We start from the raw sequence: 24296 nt of genomic DNA on the forward strand, positions 1-24296 counted from the left end.
ACCTATAAATACACAGACAATTATTACCAACATTTCAGTTCCAGCTCACTTTCTTCTACAGAAAATGTTCACTTCTTTTGTTCTTTCTGCTCTTTCTTCTGTCTCTCCACTCTCACAGTGTTGCCTCCTGGGAAAAGCTGTGCAATTCCTGCCTGGCACCGATAAGTAAATGGTAGATCCTTGGACTAAATACTGAACTTACATTCATCAGATGGGAAAAGGGCAGCACTGTCAGATGTAATGTGTCTGTGACCTCATCTGAGCGCTGACATGTTCAGCTAGCCCTACAGGACAATGACAACAGCATTCATGTGCAGTTCAAACTCAGCTGACAACACTTGTTTTTGTTGATGCAGCTTGAGTCAAACAAAGACCATTAATGTCCAGTGAAATGACTTTGACTTAACAACTGTGAGTCCTCCTAAGGCTGGCTGGGTTTTAACTCAAAAGTCTAAGTTTTCATCATTTCCTTGCTGTATTCTTCAACCTGTCTTCCCCTTGTGCACCTGTGTCTGTCTTTCGTTGCTTCAGCATCGTTCCATATCTTAAACCATGTCCTGTTAGCGTGTGAGTGTCGACATCTATTTGATATTTACTTCTCTACAATCAAATATCAGTTTTCCCATGAACATTTATTTTTACTGTTTTTTTAATTTATGTTGCTGAGATGTTTCTACACCTTGATTGAAGTCTACCTGTGGTAAAACAAACTGACTGGACATGACTTTGAAAGATACAGAAGGCCCCACTGCTGACAATGCATATCAGAGCAAGAACCAAACCATGAGGTCAAAGGAACTGCCTGCAGAGCTCAGAGGATTGTTGCAAGGCACAGATCTGGCAAATACTACAAAAATATGTTGTACTGAAGGTTCCCAAGAGCACAGAGGTTTGGTACAACCAGGACTACTCCAAGAGTTGGCCAAACTGAGCCTTTCTAAGTGAGGTGACCAAGAACCTGGTGGTCACTCTGACTGAGCTCCAGAGACCCTGTAGGGAGATGGGACAAAGTTGCAGAAGGACAACTGTCACTGCAGCCCTTCACCACTCTGGGCTTTATGGCAGAGTATCTAGACAGAAGCCTCACCTCAGTGCAAAACACATGCAGCCCACTTGGAGTTAGTAAAAAAAGCACCTGGAGGACTTGAAGGACTTAAACTGTGAGAAATAAAATTGTCTAGTCTGATCAAACCAAGATTGAACAGTTTGGCCTGGGCTCTAAATTTTTTGAATGGAAGCTCCGCTCGTCATCTGCCCAATGTTTGTATAGGTAAAAGTGATCTCAAGACACTTCACAAAGAGGGCTGGGCTAGACCATACTCTCTGATGTGGCCTGTTATTATAAAGACCAGCACTTATCACCATGAGCTTTGCAGGATATAACCTTATTACATCTCTGTAGTGACCTGAAGATGGCTATCCACTAAAGTTTCCCATCTAACCTGAGAAAATGTTCTCAGGAGAATGTCAGAAAATCCTCCAATCCATGTGTGTAGAGCTTGTTACAACAGGCTGTAACTGCTGCCAAAGGTGCCTCAACTAAGAGACTACTTATGTCAGTTTGATATTCCAGTTTTTTTGTTTGCAATAGACTTTCAAAAAATGGAATATTCTGTTTTCACTTTGTCATTTTGGGGTACTGGGTGTAGATTGATGTGAGAAAAGACCATTTTAAATGATTGTAGCATCATTAAATCTGTGTGAGCTCTGATGAGAGCTTTTTTGAAGGTTTGAAATCAGTCCATGGTTTCAGGGATGGTATCACCTTAGTAAAGAGAATGTGTCTCAAGAGATGGTAGAATAAAGACACCTGTGTCTGGAAGTCCCAGTGACTGGTTAATCAGTATTCCTGGCTACCAATCGCACCACAAAGAAAAAAGAACACTCCAAGCAACTCAGAGAAAAGTTTACTGAAAAGTGTAACTCAAGGGAAAGATAAAAAAAAATATTCCCTAGGTGCTGAATTCTATGGGTTGGGAGTCACATGGATCATGAACCACATTTTGTTTTATCAAGCATGTTTAACATTACACTCAAGTAACATGGCAACATGCTTAATTTTTTTCTTTTTTAAACTGACTTAAAAATGTATATTTTCAGTTTGGGTAACATTCTTACTAATTTATGAAAGTTAATGAAGCCATTTTTAATGGCGGACATAAATAGTTGGGCTTTTGAGCTGTATATGAAAAAGACTCAACTCTGAGACAGAATTGTTGTTAATTGGGAGAAATGATGCTTCTTTCAGATTTTCCCTTTCTCCCTCTCGCCTTGAACGTTTCAGGCAAAGAAAGTAGGCCAGGGCCAGCAGCTGCACTGTAAAACCCACAAGAGAGCAAGGGAAGCTTTTCCTTTCCATTCATTCTTAATCATATGACATCTGATAACTTTGAGAAACAAAATATGGATGTCTTTTCATGCCTCGAATGCCATTATGACGAGCTGATCATTTCGTTCATATTTGTTCTGATATCAGTCAGAGGGCTGCTGTTTCACAGCAGTAATATAAAATAACTCTGTCATCATTCTGAGTAGTTTAAACGGCCAGGATTGTACACTTTCTGTCACCATGACACCCGTTTGGTTGTTGAGTCCTCACCTCTCTGTGCCTCTAGCTGAAGGAACAGAGCTTCTACATCTTCTTTTCAGAGACAATATACTGGGAACCATGTTGCTATGGCAACCACAAGGAAGAAAGCATGAGATTGTGGAAGAGGGGAAGAAGTGGGGCTAATTAAAACAGAGAATGTAAAAAAAGACTGAAAAGAGGGAATATTTGGTTCAAGGATCTAGATCTGTGGTTCCCAACTGGTGGCTGTGAGGGAAATGTAGCCTTGTTTGGATGCAGCACAACTTGATCAGTAAAACAGTTAAGCAATGCCAAAAAAGCTATTTGACTCAGAAAACAACAACTATTGAAAAGCGCACTAACTCCACTATTTTTAGTGCCATTACTGGCTGTAACTGGATGTAAAGCTGGAGAGTCTGCCTGTGAGGCATAGCAATCTGTGTAGGAGGATCTCATCAGGCTTAAAGCAAGTATAGATTTATATTAATACCTACACATAAAGCTAATCTGAGTCCTGCTTTGGTGGGGGTGGAATTCAGGACTGCATCATGTTTGTTTATTGTTTGTTTATATATGAGCCTGTCAGACAGGACTACAGGGTTATAGTAATATACCCGTGTGTTGAGAGAGTAGATCAGCAAAGCCACGGATTGTGTTAACTTTCTGCATAAGCTGTGACTGCCTCTTGTATTACAGAGCATGTGCCAAAGCTTCTGACTGAGCTACTTGAGCACAAATGTTGTTTACACAGCGTTCCAAATTATTATGCAAATGATATTGTTCTCTCCACAGTCGATGCAAATGACAGTCAGTATAATTTTCAAGTCATCAACCGTAAGAGCATAATTCAAATTTATGAACAAACTTCCCAATGATAACTTTTATGTTTTTCAAAAGTAAAAAACAAATCCAAATGCACCGTTCCAAATTATTAAAAAACAACAGAGTTTCAAAACATTTTATAGGTTGTAAAGAACTGAAAATGGTAGTTTGTTGAATTTGCATCCACTGAACTTGTGAGTTTTTGGAGAGTTTCTGCTTGAATTTCTTTGCAGGATGTCAGAATAGCCTCCCAGAGCTGCTGTTTTGTTGTGCACTGCCTCCCACCCTCATAGATCTTTAGCTTGAGGATGCTCCAAAGGTTCTCAACAGGGTGGAGGTCAGGGGAGGATGGGGGGGCCACACCATGAGTTTCTCTCCTTTTATGCCCATAGCAGCCAATGACACAGAGGTATGATTTGGTGCTACAGCAGGCACAGTTCTTCTTTTTGTACCATGGAAGAAAGTGGTCAGTCAGAAACTCTATATACTTTGCCGAGATCATTTTCACACCTTCAGGGACCCTGAAAGGGACTACCAGATCTCTCCCCATGAATCCAGCCCAAAACATGACTCTGTTCCCTCCTTGCTGACATCACAGCCTTGTTGGGACATGGTAGCCATCCACCAACCATCCACTTCTCCATCCATCTGGACCATCCAGGGTTGCACGGCACTCATTAGTAAACAAGACTGTTTGAAAATGAGTCTTCATGTATTTCTGGGCCCACTGCAACCATTTCTGCTTGTGAACATTGGTTAGGGTGGACGAATAGTAGGTTTATGCATGACTGCAAGCCGATGGATGATCCTACACCTTGAGGTTGGTGGGACTCCAGAGGCACCAGCAGCTTCAAATACCTGTTTGATGCTTTGTTATGGCATTGTAGCAGCTGCTCTCTTAGTCCAATGAATGTGTCTGGCAGAAACCTTCCCCATTATGCCTTTATCTGCACACACACATCTGTGCTCTGAATCAGCCACAAATTTCTTCACAGTACAATGATCACGCTTAAGTTTTCGTGAAATATCTAATGTTTTCATACCTTGTCCAAGGCACTGCACTATTTGATGCTTTTCGGCAGCAGAAAGATCCTTTTTCTTTCCCATATTGCTGAAACCTGTGGCCTGCTTAATAATGTGGAACGTCTTTCTTAAGTAGTTTTTTTTTAATTGGGCTCACCTGGCAAACTAATTATCACAGGTGTCTAAGATTGATTTCAGTGATCCAGAGAGCCCTGAGACACAACACCATCCATGAGTTTCATTGAAAAACCAAAAATTTAATGTTTACGACACTCAAACCCAACTTTCATGATAATTTGGATAATATGTGGTACAAAAACAAACTCAGGCCTCACGTTCAGCCACTGCTGATGAGAGGTGAAGGCTTATCTGAGGAATTCTTGAGTGCTGTCACTCGTGTCCTTTTAACCAGAGGGTCAGAACTGGTCAGTGACTTATCATTGATTATCAAAGCGTGAGTCTTCCATCATTTAATAAAACTAGAATCACTACTGAACGGACTCAAAGATTTGATTTGTTCAGCTGTTCCTTCAAACAGAGCTAAATTGAGATTCGGTCCCATGGAGTTTTATTTTGTCAGCATGGCGCCTCGCTGAGAAGGAATCTAACACTGCTTGTAAGCAGCACTTTAAGACCCCAGTTTTTCACAACTATTCTGTGCTCACAGGGGGTATCCCATTCTCACACCCATCCTGGTGCACAAAATGGATTTATACACTTGGGGAAATTTATAATGATTGGGATTTTAATGATTCAAGACGGTCTTGTAATTTACCAGGTTTGTCCCTTTCTTTTGTTTTAACTAGAGTCAGCTATGAAGGCATATGAAGCCATGGAACACTCCTCTCATCTCACATCCTCTTCATTCTATTTGTGACAACAACTGATGAAAGAGTGGTGTGGTTTCCCAGCTATTGGCGCGTTTTCAACAAACCTCATATAAACCTTATCTATTGAACATCCATTGAAAAAAACCCCTGAAATATCACGTTGACATTAGCATTCAGACTCTTTGCAAAATCCCTTGAAATTTGGCACAGTTTCATCCCATTTCTCCCGATCTTTGCTGAGATGTATAAAAACATTTATTGGAGACCAACTGTGGTAAATTAAATTGATCAGACATGATTTGGAAAGGTACACGCCTCTCTATAGAAGGCCTCAAAGCTGACAATGCACATCAGAGCAAAAACCAAGCCATGAGGTCAAAGGAGCTGCCTGCAGAGCTCAGAGACAGGATTGTTGCAGGGCACAGATCTGGGGAAGACAACATAAAATTCAACAGCACTGAAGGTTCCAAGAGCACAAGGGTCTCCATACTTCACAAATGAAGGAAGTTTGGCACAGCCAGGACTCCGAGTGCTGGTTGCCCCGCCAAACTGAGCAATCTGAGGAGACCAAGACCAAGAGCTCCAGAGATCGTGTGTTGAGATAGGACGCTCCGGAAGGACAACCATCACTGCAGCCTTCTACTAATCTGAGCCTACAGCAGAGTTACTAGACAGAGGCCTATTCAGGTCAAAACATGTGAAAGTCTGCTTGGCTTTCATTTGGAGTCTTTTGCAAACTCCAAGCTGGTTTTATGTTTTCTGCATTGTGGAGACGCTTCCAGGGATTTTTGCTGATATGGGATCCCTGCACTCCCACCACACACCATACCAAACACTTCATTCACCCCTGATGTGTTGTAAGGCCTTTAACTGATTTTTACCTCCTGCCAACCACAGGGACAAGCGTGGAGCTTTGTTTCTCTTCTTACTCTGCTCCTTTCCTCAACTGGTGCATTTACTCCACACCAAGATCTAGTTTGACCCTGATGGATAGGTCTGTACTCCTGTCTTCTACTGAATCTCTTATCCAACATATAGCCATGCCTGTTCCATTGTCTGATACCACCTGATCCACCTGTGAGTCATCTTCCACCCCTGCCCTCGCTGGCTCTAGAAGTATCTCAAAAATGTTCCCCATCTCTAAACTACACCTCATGCACAGATGGACTCTTAGGTTCCCTCGTGTGTGTACCGGGATTAAGGAGCTGTAGAAAGTTTTTGGTATGAGATATGTGGTATTTCATCAGAGGTTTTGAGTTTGATTCTTCCATGCATTCCTACTCTGTTACTCCTGAATGGCACAGCCTCATTAAGATTAAGCTATATGAGTAGACGTTTACTACTGACAGGCATCACTGCTGCCAAAAAGATGCAAGCTGTACGCTGGAAGCCCCCACATACACTTACAAAAGGAACATTTCTAAATACATTCATTGATATTAATACAGAGTTAACTGAGCAGGGATACATGGGGCTGCATCTGAAACCATTTAAGCATGGCAGCTGAGGGCAGAAAAATGGTTACTGTGGTTTTGTTTCTTCTGTGGTCATGGCAGCCTGCATACCACTGTTTCTACATATGGAGACCTATGGGTTAGGGGGTGTTACTGCAGCATTGGTTATATTCTGTCTTTTGTGATTTGTGTATTTTTTCTGATTTGTGTAAAGAAGACTATTCAATAAAAAATGATCGCAAAAATGAGCAGACTTCATCACTACAGTACCAAGTCTGAAAGCAGGTAAAAAGACATTAGAATAAATAATAACCACTGATGAGATAAAAATGTGAAAGTGGGGCTGAAAAATGCATTAATCTTTTCCCCAGATGCAACAGAAATAAACCTCTACAGATCTAATGTAGGACACAGCACGATGCACCTTTAAATAATAACTTAGGTTCCTCATCCTTTTGAATAACACAGCTTAGCATTTCTCATGCTTTTTTAAATTATTGATTATAGCTATTTGAATTATTTACTGTTAATCTGACATGACTATGTCTAAAGAAGAGGCTAAGATTTGAGTAGAAATGCTTGAGTTTTATTTTACAAAAGGTTAGTCTAGATATGAAAAATAAAACTGTAGTTTTGTTTGGTTATGTCACACACAGGAAAAGATATTTATGACCGATTAAGATACACAGTCCTGTCCATCTGTGACATGTTATCATTTTGAAATGAAGTTTTTATTTCATTACAGCACACACACACACCCTGCACAGATTGAGAACTGAGGTATTACTTTTTATCTTTGGTTCAAGAAGCTTCAACATTGTGATTCAAAAGGTGGAGAACGGCACCACAACATCATTTATCTCAATATCAAACTGGAAAAAGGAAGGTTTTTAAAGTACTATTCAGTCAGAGGACACAATGGGATGATTCAGTTACATTTAGCATGGCCAGATTTGAAGAACAGGAAATTTAACCCCTCTCTCTGTAGAAGACAGCTTACAGTTCTTAAGAGCTGACCGGGTGAGGAAATGGTCTTCTTGGGGTGTTGTCTTCTTGGGACGCCCATTTTAAGACCTGACATCCTCTGTTTTATGGATTTTGGCCTTCAGTTTGGAGACGGTACCAGGGCTCAGCTTGAAGTTGCCCAATCACAAGGGCCCCATCCAGATCGGTCAAATGTGGCTGTAATTCTTGGAGCAGACACCTACTGACCACTGTAGCAGGGCTCATGCTTACAGGTGAGCCTGAAGCTCAAGACAAGAGACGAAAGCAACAGCAAATTAAACTGTTCGGCTTTGGCAAACAGCTGTAGATGGTGCCTAGCAAGCGAGAGCTCTGTAGGAACGTAAGGTCAGTATGGAGAAGTAAAATAAGAATAATGTTAACCGCTTTTTCCTGGTTTTAGTGGGAATATGTGCAGCAGCATTTTAGACCAGCTGAAGCCTCTTTAGGGACTCATAGGACTCAGTTTCATGACATCAGTGACTGGGTTTATCAGTTCATCATTGTAGACCAGTCAGTTTTACTTTCAGTATTAATTTTGATACTTTGTTTTATTTATCAGTTTAATATTGTTTTCTTATGTTACACATTAGCTTTATGTCATTCAAACTTGAGGTGTAAAAAGTCTGTACACTCATTTCAACCTTACTGCTAACTAATGTCGCTAACTTAACCTCAGCTGAACACAGCCCAACTCTTGGCCCACAAAATGCCCTACCAAAAACGTATAGATAGGTGTCCGCTGGTTAAGTATTGATTAAATTGATGCTTCAGAGATCTCAAGAAGTAGTGTAACTGGCATAATAAGTGGCATAGATAAAGTTAAGAGTTGTCATTGACCTACTTTAATGCCAAGTGATGATAATTTCACATGACAATGCCACAGGATATTTTTCCAGTGAGGTAAAGAAACAGACTACTTGGGGCTAAGGACTACAAATGACAAGATTTACCAAAGACAGCAGAAAAAAAATGGCCCTAATATGTGTTAAATTAATGCAGCAGTGCTAAGCTATCATCTGAAGGACACATTTGGGGCAAAACTAGAGTAGACAGCTCTGGAGTTTAGATAATGAAGTACTGCAGTTGGCTGTATAAACTGACTCATCCACTTATTGCATCTAAGTGAGGGAATAGAATTTGCAAATACTGATCTAAGCTAAAAGCTTTGATCTGCTTAGTCTAATGTCAATTTGTGGATATGATCCCCATGCTTTATGAAATCAAACTGGGTTCATGTTCTGTGAATGCTGTGCCTTTTTTAAATTTGTAGGTTGTGGACTTTCTGGATCAAATTTTTATTTTCTGTTCCTGTGTGAAGATATGACAAATTTCCAGGAGGACGACCATCACTGCAGCCCTCCACTGATCTGGGCTTATGGCAGACAGAAGCTTCTCCTCAGTGCAAAGCACTTGACAGCCAGGTTGGAGTAAGCAGAAAAGCACTTAAGGGACTCTCAGACTGTGAGATAAAAGATTCTCTGGTCTGAAACTTAGATTGAACTGTTTGGCCTCAGTTCCAAACATTTTGACTAGAAGCACTGTTCATCACCTGCCCAATACATCCAAACAGTGAAGCATGGTGGTGGCAGCATCATGCTGTGAGGGTGTTTGAGCAGCAGGGGCTAGGAGGCTGGTCAGGGTCGAGGGAAAGCTGACTGGAGGAAAGCACAGAGATATCCACAATGAAGACCTGTTCTGCAGTGCTTTGGATTTCAGACTGGGCCGAAGGTTTACCTTTCACCATGACAACCCTAAGCACATAGTCAAGAACACACAGGAGTGGCTTCAGAGCAAATCTATGAATGTCCTAGAGTGGCCCAGCCAGATCCCTGACTTGAACCATATCAAACATTTCTGGAGACATGAAAATGGCTGTCCACCTGACTAAACCTGAGAGGATTTGCAAGGAAGAGTGGTGGAAAATCTCCCAATCCAGGTGTGCAAAGATTGTGCCATATTCAGAAAGACTCTAGGCTGTAATTACTGCCCGAAAAGAGGCACAAGGGGAGAGAGATATGCAGCAAAGGGCCACAGGCTGGATTCAAGCCTGGGCTGCCTGCATACATGGGGTGAGCCTAAAACCACTAGCCCCCCTGTTTTTTTCTTTTTAATACATTTTCACATTTTTGGAATTCTGTTGTCACTTTTTTTCTATTCAGCTTTTCTTCGGTTCTGACCACAATCTTGTTTCTAGCAGTCTAAGAGTCCTTCAGATTCTTTTTTGCAAACTCAAAATAGGCTGTCACATGTTTTGCACTGAGAATCTTCCCTCTAGCCACTCTCAGATGCCCAGATAAGAGGAGGGCTACTGTGATAGTTGTCTTTCTGAGACTTTGTCTCATCTCCACACAGGATCTCTGGAGCTCAGTCAGAGCGACTATCATGTTCTTGGTCACCTCTCTTACGAAGGCCCTTCTGCTATTGTGATCTGCTATTCTCATTTTCAGATATTTAAAATAATTCTGAACCTGTCAGTGGCTTTTAAATACATACAAGGATTTATATTTTACAGTTAGTTGAAAAACTTTGTTAAGATTTATGATTTTTGCATGTTGTTCTTTGAAAGAGTTGCAGACACCTTGTTTTTATCTGTCAAAACAGAAAGTTAAAGAGAGAATGCTCTTTAACTGTTCAACCTTGTCATGTTTTTAAATGATTTTTATGGCCTTGGTCTTGTCTCAGTCTCAGCTTGTCTTGGTCTTGACTCGATCTCGACCCCCAAAAGTCTTGGTCTTGTCTTGTCTCAGGCAAGTCTTGGTCCCAGATAGCATGGTCTTGAGTACACTATGAGTGTAGATTAATGAGAGAAAGGATTTTATTATCAGACTGAAACATACAGTTGAAGAGCGTGAAGGGGGTCTGAAAACATTCTGAATGCACTGTACCTATTACCTATTAAAAACATGTCGGTGTAGGAAGCCTTGAATCTCGTTAAAGAATGAAAAGAAATGAAAAGAAAACACAATATAGGGCATCCATCGTTTGGTTTCAATAGCAAACATTTATTCGATTCATTTAGACAATTCACAACTTGCCATCTATCCTGATCAACCTGATCAATACTCAGTGCGATTGCTTGAACTCTCTAGCCATCAGTAGTTTGCTGTTTTGACCATTGCACAAAAACGTAAGTATTGAACCTTTGTCATTTGAACTCAACAGATGGTAAAATCCACTTTTACATTTTTTTTCTTGCTGCATAGACTTCATACAGCTGATCACAGTATCAGAAAACATGAATGATTCATCCAAAGACAACACAAGAGGCTACACATGCAGAGAGCATCCATTCACAGTTCTACCCATTGGATTTACATATCTATTCATGTGTTACAGAACAATTTGGATTTCACAGGCCTTTGGGGCGGACTCTAAATTAGACAAATCATATAACACAACGGCATATAAATGTCCTTGTCATATCCTTTTTCTTTATATTCAATCTATATAAAGTAGTATATATATCTAACTCTGGAGGAATTTCTGATATCTCTATTCAACATCCTAAAGGGAGAAGTGGCACTGTTAAGGCTTTGATCTAAAAAGATTTACTTGTATATTTGTATTACTAACAATCATACAAGTTCAATGTTTGCCATACGGACACCTTTCAAATATACCATGTAAAAAATGGCAGTCTTCTTTGATATGTCTTCAAAAGGCTGGTATGAAATGTTTCTCTAAAGCAAATAAGCACTAACTATTTTATATATATATGTATATATATCTATATTTCTATTTTATATTATATCGTATGCACATAACAGGGCACACGTCCATTAACCCCTTTATTGTTATCAGTGTTATTATTTTTAAACCATATTTTGGCATTGGATGTTAATTTGAAAAACAGTCATTTTTTTGTATGAACACACGCTGGTTTTAACCAGTTTATTACTTTACTTGAGAAGCCCCAGGATCCAAACCCTGCTCTTAGATATTGGATCATAACCATTAAAGGGAGCCTCATGTACTTCACAGAGCTCACTAACAACTGCAAGAGTACCTGGATGTAGCCGAGGACCTCAACTTCTTACCGGAAGTCGGACGACCGCCGCCATATCTCGTCTTCTAATACCGGAACTGAACTGATTCATTAAAATCAATTGAATCTGATTGTTTGAGCTTTTTAATCCAAAAACTTGCACATTCCTTGTCTACTTGTATTGCATTACGTAGCAGACCTGCCTCTGGCAACATGGCGGCGACGTCAACTGGCCAACCAGCCAACCAGCCAATCTCCCATCGCATATCTGTGCATCATAAATCAATTCATTAAAATTAATGTAATGTAATTTCTGTGCTTGTTAGTCTGAAAACTCTATTAATATGACAGTGACACACAAAGAAAACAATGAAAAAGGCGTTCAATTCAAGTGACTCTCGGTATTAGAAGACGAGATATGGAGGCACTCGTCCGACTTTGAATTTGAGGTCCTTGGCTGCATCCAGGTCCCTCTCCAAAACTGAGCCAAAAGCTGGTCTCTGCTTTTATTATGGAATGCTGTTTGACCAGTGAGAAGCTACATATCTCTGCAGATCCACTAGAGTGAAAACAATCATAAATAAATGTTTAAAAAAACACTCTTATCTTTGTGTGGATCCTTATGGATGTACTGTGAATACATTAGAGCTTCAGATTGTAAGTTGATTAACTGTGCCCACCGCAATGCATAGAGAACACTATTGGTCCCGATGGCAAGCATGTCTCAAGTCAAATCTTTAAGTCATAGTCTACTTAATACAACCACAATTTAAAAAAAGTTGGGGCGCTGTGTAAAATGTAAATGAAACAGAATGCAATGATATACAGAACTCCTAAACGCATATTTAATTCAGAATAGAAAATAAACAACATATCAGATGCCGAAACTGAGACATTTCACAAAAATTATGAATCTGATAGCAGCAACACATCTCATAAAAGTAGGGACAGGGCGACAAAAGCTTGGAAAGTACTATAGAACACCAGCTGGAGGAGCCTTTTGCAACTAATTAGGTTAATTGGCAACTGGTCAGAAACATGCCTGGGTGTAAAAGGAGAATTTTAGAGAGGCAGAGTCTCACAAAAGAAAGATGGGCAGATGTACACCAATCTGCAAAAATCTGCATCTTAAAGCAGTGGAACAATTTCAGAAGACTTACAATATCCCACCACCTACACTGCATAACATCACAGATTCAGATAATCTGGAGAAACCTCTGTGCAAGGGACAAGGCCAAGGGTCAATATTGGATGCTTATGGGCCCTCTGATGGAACTGCATTGAAACAAGCATGATACTGTACTGGAAACCACTGCATGGGCTCAGGAACACTTCCAGACATCAATGTCTGTCAACACAGTCCGTTGTGCCATCAGCAAATGCAAGTTAAAGCTGTATCAAGCCATATGTGAACACAGTCCAGAGATGCATCTGTCCTCTCTGGGCCAAAGCTCATTTAAATTGGACTAAGGCAAAATGGAAAACCCTGCTGTGGTCAGATGAATCAGACGTTGACATTCTTTTAGGAAACCATGGATGCCTGTGGACTACAGAGGAGAGGGACCATCCAGCTTCTTATTAGCAAAGAATTAAAAAGTAAATATGAAAATGATCCAAAAATGCTGCCATCTTTACTGGGCCAAAGCTCATGGCTACACACACAAACACTTGTACACAATCATAGACTTGTCATTCATTAATCTGAACCTAAATCCGCTACAATACACTATTTGTTTCTGCCCATCACTGTTTTTTCCCTCGTCCTTCTGTCATTGCGTTTCCACATGTAACCTTTTGACTGTTGCATTTTTCACTCATCCTGTATTTTTTTTGCATCATTTAAAAAAATAAATTAAAAAAAACATTTAAAATGGACCAATGCAAAATGACAAACTTCTGTGGTAAGATGAATCAACATTTGAAATTGTCTTTGGAAACCACAGACACTGTCCTATGGACTAAAGAAGAGAGGGACCATCCAGCTTGTTAACAGAGCACAGATCAAAAGTCTGAATCTCTGATGTTATGGGGTTGCATTAGTGTATTTGGTGTGGGCAGCTTACACATCTGGAAAGGAACTATCAATGCTGAAAAGTACAGAGGTTCTAGAGCAGCATATGCGGCCATCAAAACAACGTATCTCTCAGAGAAAGCCTTGCACATTTCAGCAAGACAATGCTAAACCACACACTGCATCAGTCACAACAGCATGGCTTCACAAAAGAAGAGTCCGAATGCTGAATCTTTCACCAATATAAAACATTTGGCACATCATAAAACAAAAAGTCCAGCAAAGAAGATCCTACATCAGACAAGAATGGGACAACATTACTCTCTCAAAATCCCAGCAACTGGTCTCCTCGCTTCCCAGACATTTACAGACTGTCATTAGAAGTGATCTTACACAGTGGTGTAATGCTGAGATGTATTTCTGCCAACCAATTCAAATTGAGCTAATATTTTTAATGCCAAAATGTCTCAGTTTCAAAATCTGACATGTTGTTTATGTTCTATTGTGAATCAAATATGGGTTTATGAGATTTGCAAATCAGTGCATTGTTTTTATTCACATTTTGCACAGTGCCCCAACTTTTTTGGAATTGGGGAAACTTAACCAGCTAATGTGCTCAGATATGTCAAAAGTAAACTCAGTAACTGTTATGAAAATGACTATAAGAAATTATTTGCAGGTGTTGATTAAAAAAAACTTGAAGTACTGCAGCATTCAAAACTTAACAGTTCAACTCATAAAATATCATTTTAAAAATATCAAGTTTACTGGGTTAACATTAAATTTATATGAGTTTGATTCAGCTTGAGTCCTAATAATCGCTGTAATCCAAAATAAATGGAAGAATCTTAAAGTCAAAGGAAAACCAGCCTGCAGTTATGACATAAATAGGCATTAATATTTAGATAAAAAAGATTGTCTAACTCTCTCTATGACACACTGAATTGAAGAACATACCATTAAATAGTTGTGTAGAGTAAAAATAAAAGTACATACATGAGATAAATTTTGTGATCTGCACTTCTATAAAAGTGACCATGCATATGTTACTTGGGTAAAGAATAAATCATGTACAATATATTGCAAGCTTGCTATACAAACACTAAAAGTCACACGATGATTCATATTATTTTAAAATTAAAGAAAAAAGAGCTTTGGCAAATTGTCTCATATAGTTGCACTGTCAAAATATTTTTCACAGGACAGCTGCTGTCACTTTGGACATGTTTGTATCAAATATAATTTCTAGAAAGTGGGTGCTTGTTTAACCACTGAGATACTGATAATATTGTATAAACCACTGTAAACAACAGGTTTTAGAAATCTTCAACAGTCATCTTTACACTTTTTCCAAGCAGTTTATACCCTGTAAGTCTGTGTCAATTTAGTTTAAAAAAAAAAAAAAAAAAAAAAAAAAGCATTCAGAGATGTTATATAACCACACACTAATCACAAGTGACCAGCTGAACTGGCTGCCTCTACAGAATATTTAATACACTGGTTAGGTTTGTAGAAAATCTGCTGGTTATTTAATGGCACAAAAGGAAACTACAGCACATATTTGGAAGAAAGTTTTGTTTTCTTTAGTGCATATGGCAGATGATGAAGGGAGAGCTAATCCCAGTAAAAATCACCTGGCTGTAACATACTTCTTATATTTCAAAAAGCCAAACATACCGAAAGGTTTTATGCTGAGGTATTAAAATATAACAGCAATATTGTATATTATTTTTGAAAAAATGCTACATGCATCAACTTTAAATCAAATTTGATAATTACTAAGATGACCACAGTGCTTTACATCTCACTTAGAAATACTGAAGATCTGCTTTTAGTTCCTTATGAAAAAGATATGTTTTCAGCTATTTAGAGTCAGAGAAAAAGATCAGCATCAGTCTCATAGTGCGCATCCAAATGTACATAGGTGTTGGATATGTACAGCTTAGTTTAGACCGGTGGTTCTCAACTGGTTGAGTCTCAAGAGAGATGAGAAGCAGTGATTTCCAAATATCTAAATGTTTCAGTTTCAATGTTTTCGATCAAACACAAAAATGTCAAAATGAGCAGGATGAAACCAACCAGATTTAAACGCTTATCATAACAGAAGCCATGGGAGGGCATAGGTGCATTAGTGTTGGGTGTAAAGTCTCGGTTATGCTTTCCTCAAGGACGGCTTAAAAAATCACATCTGTAGCATGTTTTGCCCAAGCGGCAGTCTCCAGGCCTGAAAAATGAAGCCAATGCACTGCAATGAGCTGCCGAAAAATTGCAATACCACAACTGTCCACTTGAGGCTGGCTGGCTGCAAAAAAAAAAACACTGTTTTTTTTTTTTTTTTTTTTTTTTTTACATATACCAAGCAGCCATTGTTCAATATTTTTCTCTGTGGTGCCGTTTTGGTGTGATTTCCACAGCTTTGCGGTCAGCCTTTTGTATTAAAGAGCAGGGAGCAGAGATCTTCTGTATCTCCTTCTTGTTAGTTGACTTTAATAACATGACTTAACACAACAGACGTACTCAACTGCTGACTAACCTTTTCCTGCATGAAATAGCACCATTACATTACATCACACTTATGTAGAAATATGTTAGGTTTAACATTGTATTTCTGATTAGAAATTAAGTTGCCGAAGATCTCAGGTGTCAAGGAGTAATGCAAAAACAATGTAATTAGAAGTGTTAAGGTCTTTACACTCTAGGTCGATTATTTTTGGATTATTATTATTATTTTTGGATCTGGAAAATCAGAAAAATGTCACACATTTAGACCTTGCACACGGAGTCCGCTGCATTTCTATTTGCCTTCAATGTGAACATTTCTGGTCCAAATTCCATGGTTGATATCCACATAACAAATGAGCAAACAACGGTGTTTAAAGTGAAGTTTCGGTGTGAGAGAGAGAGGGAGAGAGAGGAGGGCTCGGGCAATGTTGAGCATCCCGAAGTGGAAGCAGCAGGCACTGTTTTGAATCCAGTCACCCGTGTAAATGACTTGGATTGATGTGAGATTACACATAAAAAACAAACCTGTTGTGAAAAAAATATGACAGAAGAAAATTTCAGCATCAGTGTGCAGACATGATTAGAACAACATGAGATTGATTTAATTTTTTAACGTGAAAAATTTGGACTCAGTGTGCAAAGGCCTTTACTCTTACAAGTAACAAGTAATATGTAATGGATTGCAGTGTGTAACTACTCCAACAATGGCATGCATACATTTTATTTTACAGTCCACTGTAATAAATATTTTCTTTTTTCTTTTGATTTTGAGAAATTAACATTGGAAACCAGTTTTGTTATCCCAAGATAATGTGATTAAGAAGATCTCGAGAAAACAACCAAAAATGACTTATTAAAGCATAACAGAGTCCAATAACATGTATGGATGTATGTCCACTTAAGGCTTCTGTACATCAGAGACATTTTGCCACATCTTGTTTTAGGCACAGCCTACTAAAAAAAGTTCCACAACCCACTTTTGGGTTGTGATCTGCCAGTTCAGAACCACTGGTTTAGACTGTAAAAATGTGAAAAACTGGAAGCATCAATCAAAAATTTGTGAAAGAAAAGAGTTCCAACAACACTGCATATCATGACGAGACAACACCAAAATAAATGAAAAGAAGATGTGGCATGTCATCTTAAAATATTTTCAACATTATTGGACAATTTTAAGGCCAAGAACTTGGGAGCTCTGTTATCTCATTGCTAACCATAGTGAAATCAATCACACCTAACTATTTATTTTTCAAAGTTATTCAAACTGCAATTTGCTGTTTCTGAATTACAACCTTAATGTCCCTCACCATGACTAAACTAACTGAATGGAATGTCTATTGGTTTAAACCAAGGTTGTCCAAACATTTTTCCACTGAGGGTCACATACAGAAATATATAAGGGTGTTGGGGCTACTTTAATATCCACAAGTTAAGGTATGTGGACGTTTGTAAAAGCAATATAATGTAGGATAAGATATGCTGACTGAGTATGCCTAAATGGCTAGTTCAGTCAGGACCACTTTATCAAGAAACACATCATTTATGGCTATAATTTTTTCTTTGTTAGCATTTATTAATTGGCATTTACTGCTGTAACTTATGTTTGGTGGTATGGCTGTTCTGGGATCCCCCTGCCCTCCTACGAGCCTCAATGGAAAGCATCTTCCTTTGAAGATAAGGAGGGCCTAAGGCAGGGGGAGAAGCTGCAAAATTCCCAGAGCATATCAGGCATCAATGAGAACTGAATTTCAATGATTAAGTCAGAAGCATAATGAAGGAGGAGCTGGGGTGTAGGAGGGTTGCAGGAACAGCAGAGTGTGGCTAGGCAACAGCAGCCTGCTTAGAGCAAATCAGCTGGCCATCAGCTGATGAGTGCTTGTGTGAGATCATCTTATTTCAATCCAGCTACCACTGGCTCCACCCCTGGAATATTCTTAGATCTGCTGCCGTAACCCATCAGGAAGTTGAAAAACAAGTTGTTATCATTTTGGTTGCCAATATGTTTACTATGCAGTGTTGTCTCAATTTAGTCATGTTCAAATGTGGGCCGTATTTAATTTTATTGTTAGAATTTGTTGCGGGCCGATCAAAAGTTGGCCACGGGCCATAGTTTGGACACCCCTGGTTTAAACCGTTGTAATTTCATTTTGGGGAAGAAGGTTTTTGCTTTGCTGTGGCAGATTGACAGGAAGATCTTCACATCCATTAACACTTTACATCATCATCTACTGCCAGTTAGGACAGAAAGGGTTAATTTCAGAACCCCATTCACACATATAGTGCCTTAACTCTTTTTATGATGCTCCTCATGTAAGCCTTTGATTTGACAGCTGCAACTCTATTTTAAAAATGTGCATCTGAACGCTACAAACAGCTCTTTATGTGGGTTAAACCAGCAAATTTCATGAGGTCAGGTTTTGCAATGAGATTTGTATATGTACAAATTATCTTGTGATAAGAAGACACAAAGTATGCCATTTTTTTTTCTTTTTTGTGCTGTAGAAATGGGATTAAACCTCAAATGTCCAAATGTGAGTACACAATATGAAGTAAGGTCAGGGTTTACAGTATACTAGGTACAGTAAACACATATTTCAGTGCAAGTCACAGCATTTTTGACTTCGTCGCTACAGAAGGAATGCTAAGCACACTTATGGTTCAAACAGTATTTTGTTGAATATGTGGTATATGTACATAAAAGAGACGAAATACAAAACATATCTCTATATCTATGACATATTTATGTCATTGTTGTTCACTCTGTAAAATAAGCCATTCTTTATCTATGTAAATAATACAGTAGTATGTATAGTAAATAGTATTTTCTGGCGTAGCACCCTTTTCAAACAAACACAATATATACAGTGCAGGGAAGTTTACACTGGTTTCACAGTTATGGTACAATTATTTTGTTGTAGTTTGCTACAGTTTAAAAATTACTGTGCTACTTTTTTTTCTTTTTAAATGACGATTTATATTCAAAACCAGCAGATCTGTTCAAAAAGGCTCTCCTGCCCCCCCCCCCCACAGCACTGGCACAGAATGGACATTACACAAAGTTTCCTTGGGAGTGGCCACAAAAGGACACAGTGATTATTTATACAACACTTAAAAGGTTGTGATTATGTGTAAATATGTTAAAAAAATCTCATGCCTATTAAAACCTTTACTGAAATCATGATGGTTTATACAATGGTGTTAAGTACTTACAGTTGTTTAGATGCAGGGGTCTCTAAAATCCACCTGGCATGTATTATAAGCTACATCTTCTCAGAAGTAATTTAGTAAACTATTCCTTAAAAACAGGAGTTATTGACGTTCCCTTGTAGAAAATGTTTCGGGCGTTATCAGGGCTGTTGGCTCTCTCTGGAATCAGGATGACACTGTTGCCTTTTCTTCGCAGTGTTGACTCTCGACTGGAGGCTACTGAGTGGGTTTCCGAGGCGGATTCGCCACCTCCGGCACCAGATCCAGAACATCCTCCATCCCCCGGAGTGACCCTAATGGTAGACAGACCCTGGGGATGGAGCCTCTGCTCCGACTGGCCCGTGCTCTGGGTGTGAACAGTGACTATAGGTGGGGTGCTGACGGTGGCAGTGGTTGTAACAATGTGATTGGCACGCTTCCTGTCAATGGACCCTTCCCGTAATGAGTCTGAGCTTTCTGAGTCTCGGTTTAGATCATTCATCTCAAAGGACTGCCTCAAACTACTACCTCCTCCTGTGCCGCTCGTCCCTCCGCCGGCTCCTGTGCCATGATCCAGGGACCGCCATCTCCATGATCCGCTTCCATCTGTGGATGGAGCTTGGATGACTGGCCGGTTGGTTTCAGGGTGCGCCTCTATTCTGACGATTGCTCCGGTGCTTCCTGAAATACTTCCTGTGGTGCTTCCAAGTGAACTGGGCCCTGTGGTGCTGGTAGGATCATGATCAGTTAGTGCCCTGAAGCGAGCTGAGCCTTGGCAACTCCCAGTAGTGCTACATCCAATGCTGCTCTCATCTAAGCTCTTGGAATGGGTCTGTAGTAGACCCTGTTGCTTGGACATAGCTATGACTTGCATAATTCGCGGCTGAGTGTTCTGCCCGTTATCATTAGTCCTGCAGGCTGTCGTCTTCTCTGCTGCCCTTTGCCAGTTAGCCTGAACTGTGCTGTTTAATGTTGACATTTCAGCCCCCCCCCCTTCACTGGATTTTGGGGATGTAGTGCTGTAATTCTCATGAGCCTCCTCTGGTATGTGGACCAGCTGTGAAGACCCAGGTCTAGATTGCATGGATATTCTTGCCCCACCGGTGATTCCACTGCAGTTACTTGGCAGGGTGTTGCAAGCTCCTGTGGCCAGTTTGGACATGTATGCATGCGCATCAAATCCCCCATTTATGCCCATTGCTGATGGCTCTGAGCTTGAGCGGAGCTCCATGCTACCATGGTGGTGTGGATGCTGGGAGGAATGGCCAGAAGATGAGTCTACAGAGGAGGAGAAGGAGTCTGGGACCTGCAAGGTGCATTTGTGGTTGTTCTTACTTTTCCACTGAGATAGAAGTTGCTTCGAACGACTGGAGTCCATGGAGGCGTGGTGAAGGGTAGCAGCATGGCGCCTGGCTGCCTCCTCATATGCTGCCATGGCTTGAGGGGTATGGACCCGAGGAAGGGTGTGGCTAAAGGTCATGAAGGCGTCTTTGCTCTGAGGGCTTCGGGGGGAGATCACATCGACATCTGCGCTGGAGCGCTTCAGACTGTCCTCAGGCCTTTGCTGCTGAAGGCCTCGATGCAAAAGACCCTCAGGGTGGTTGCCAGGTATGCCGGCCTCCCCGGCCAGGCTTGCTTTCATTTGCAGGTGATGGAGCACGGCCTCCTGACTAATGTGGGGCAAGGAGCACGGGGGGCGGTGCAGGGGTGGAGGCAGGGTAGTGCTGGCTTCCTCACTGGGCTGGAAATTTCCAACCGCATACAAACCCTGGCAACAGAGAAAACACACACATGCATTTTTCATGATGCTTATTTTTCTTCAGATGACAATTTTCGTTAAAAAAAATTCAGAAAAACACTGCTTATCCAGTTTGGGGTCAGAACCAATCACAACTTGCATGGGGCAAGAGGTGGAGTACACCCCAGACAACTGGGCACACTCATGCTCACACTCGCTCACACCTACAGGCAATTGAGTGTCACCAATTAACTTAACAAGCATGTCTTTAGACTGTGGGAGGAAGTGAAAACCCACACATGTACAAACATTAGCATCATGCTAAGCTCTGGGCCATGCTTTCCCAGCTCTTGATCACCTGCCCACTGAACCCAGGTTGACATTTTCTCAATTTATATTGATAAATTTGAAAGCTTATTCATTCAATACTTAGAACTGGTAGTACGTAGAACAATACCCTCAAAAGAGACACTGTACGGCGACTTAAAGCTTTTGCATCAGACATTATTTGATACTTACTTTTCCCTGCTTAACCTTGGGATGAGGACGACTACTGCTCCAAATACAATTCAGGCCTGCTTTAGGGTCAAAACCCTTGTTTTAAAAGCAGTTAATTTGCCCTTACCAGATAGACAGCAATAGCACCTCCAAGAAGAAAGCCCAGGTAGACGTCAATGGCGTGGTTCTTGTACTGGATAATCCGGGTCAAACCACAAATGATGGCACAGATAATGAAGGAGAAGACCAGCAGGGGCTTGAGCAGCTTGGATGAGTCAGTCAGAGTGCTGTTGAAGTACATCTGAGGACACATGAAACATTTACTGATCATTTTTATTCCACTGTTTAATTCCCTTATTTGTCATACAGGTAGATACAGAGTGTACACTTAAATTTATCTGAGGTGGCTCCTTCTCAATCGTTTCATAGCTATTTGTTCTTGATGAGGATAAATATTAATACATTCCTACATAAAAAGGAAAATAAGTACTAATGAAAGGTAGTAATTAATATAACAGCTAAGGATATAGTAATATCACTATTAACTACATAAAACCCTTAAAAGTTTAGGCTCTGAGGAAAAAAGGCCTGTAAAAAGAGCCCCCTCTTTGGCTCTTGTCTTAGCTCAGCAACAAGTGCAGCTTTGGCCCAAAGCCAAAGGGAGTGTAACACTTGTTGAATCAATGTTTTAGCACACAGAGTAATATTTGATGAATACTGTTTGGGCATTTAAAATGATTGCTTTGTTGGTTTTAAATAACTGTATACATATTTCCATAGTGGACATGAATATCGTTCCAACACATATGATGTCTTAACTGTATGTTTATAGTAAACATGCATGGAGCCACATAGTAATTAAGTAATAAGTGCATTTCTAAAGCCGAACATGCATATGAATATTTCTTATAAAAATAGGCATGGAACAATTTTTATAACCGCCACAACAGTAAAATGGGGTCTTTAGTGGACAATGGGACATCATGATCTTTAGAACAGAGCTGACAAGTATGAACAAAGGAGGAGCCCAGGCGTGGCCAAAGGGGCTTGGTCCAAAGACCTGAAGACTATAAAAGATGTGTGTTTGTGGTGAAGACGGGAGTTGCTTTGTCGACGGCAGCTCAGGTTTATTGGTTGTATTCACTGGAATACTAAAATAAACTCTCTTTGCATCAGAACCTGCCTGATAGTCTTCTGAGTCCTGTTTTTTTGGCTCTGTTGATTTTTGACCAAACACTACAGATTAAGAAAAATCCAGTTTTCCCATTTAAGAAGTTTGCTACATGAACAGTGGCTTGCTTTAGCTAACGAGATATGTAGCTAACATATACATGGCTTACATAGCTGCTTTGTGAGCTTAGTTTTAGCTATATTAGCAACATTAGATATGTAGCTCCATTTTCTATTGCTACGTTAGCTTTGGTAAATGTAGCTAGAGATAACTTAGCTCCATTATCAATGGAGCTAAGTTATCTAAATATAGCTAAACATAACTTGGCTATGGTATCTCTTTAGCTTATGTAGCTGCATTGTGAGCTTATCTTAAGCTACATTATCTACATAGCTTTATCTATATAGTTAAGTTCTCTGCGTAGCTACGTTAGTCTGATCTTTTAACAGTGTTAAGATACACTGATATATAGGTGAGCTATGAGGACACGCCATCGCACAAGTAAGGAGGGATTTTAATGGCATAGACCACTTCTATGGTGTAGTTAGAGAAGATAGAATTGATGCAAAACAGAGTTTTACCACCAGATGATGAGTGTGCTCATAAAATAGACTCTTCTTTTGTAGTGGTGAAACTTGACTTGATTATTAGCCATCTACTTCCTATTTTCCTCTGTTTCCGAAAAGCTACCATTTAAGTTGCGAGAAGAGTCAAGTAAGGAGGAGAAAAGACCAAGCAGAGGTCCAAATCTGGGATAATTCCACCATTAGATTTTGTGATTTGTTAACTTCCACTGATTAGTGCCTCATGGGAGGTTGAGCAGGGTTCAGTGTTTGTGTGGGCTCAAACCATTACTCACAGAAACATAGACAGCAGCGAAGGATGCGAGGGTGGCGTGCTGCGACGGGAAGGATTTTCTGCAAGAGATGAAAGAACAGAAATAGACTGAGCCAATGTTCACATCTGTATGTGTGAGTCAACAGAGGGCGGAGAGAGGTTTTAACCAACGTCGGCGAAACAAAAGCATAATGAGATGTTTCAAAAACCACCATGTGCGCACTGTTGGTTGTTAAGGTTAAAATTACTGAACCATATTAGATGCATTTATTTTAAGTTTTCTACATTCTGTCCTTTTATAACCACCCCACACACACACAATGAAGCAGAATTTCAGTTTGTAGTTTTTTAATCTGATGCCATAAGCAAAGCACCCCTATAACGAAGCATCTAGCCACAGTGTAAATGTCTAATCCTCAGTCATATACTGCAGTGAAGCTGCAGGAGCTTGACTATGTGCTTCATGATGAAAGTGAACCTGTGGCCCAGTTTCTCACTGGCTCCAATCCAGTGACCTACTTCTGACAACTCTTGGTGCTCTCTCCTCCAACCAGCCCTCATCTTTACTCCTGACTCTGCATGTGTGGGAATGTGTGATGCCGAGTTGTTGTTATCGTTGTGTGTGTCTGTTAGATACTCTTCTCCTTAAACTGACGTTTACAACA

At 40.1% G+C, this 24296-nt stretch overlaps 1 protein-coding gene across 1 annotated transcript in view; it reads right to left on the reverse strand.

Moving 5' to 3' along the window:
- Nucleotides 1-19490: 19490 nt before the first annotated feature.
- Nucleotides 19491-24296, reverse strand: part of LOC121527551 (2-lysophosphatidate phosphatase PLPPR4) — a 42349-nt gene continuing 37543 nt past the window's right edge. The window contains exons 5-7 of the mRNA XM_041814560.1: nt 23654-23711; nt 21751-21924; nt 19491-21155 (exon numbers count right to left, since the gene is read on the reverse strand). Of these exons, the coding sequence (XP_041670494.1) occupies nt 19491-21155; nt 21751-21924; nt 23654-23711 (1897 nt within the window). The remainder of the gene's footprint in view (nt 21156-21750; nt 21925-23653; nt 23712-24296) is intronic.

This window comes from Cheilinus undulatus, linkage group 19, assembly GCF_018320785.1.
Source record: "Cheilinus undulatus linkage group 19, ASM1832078v1, whole genome shotgun sequence".
In the NCBI taxonomy this organism is placed as follows: Eukaryota; Metazoa; Chordata; class Actinopteri; order Labriformes; family Labridae; genus Cheilinus; species Cheilinus undulatus.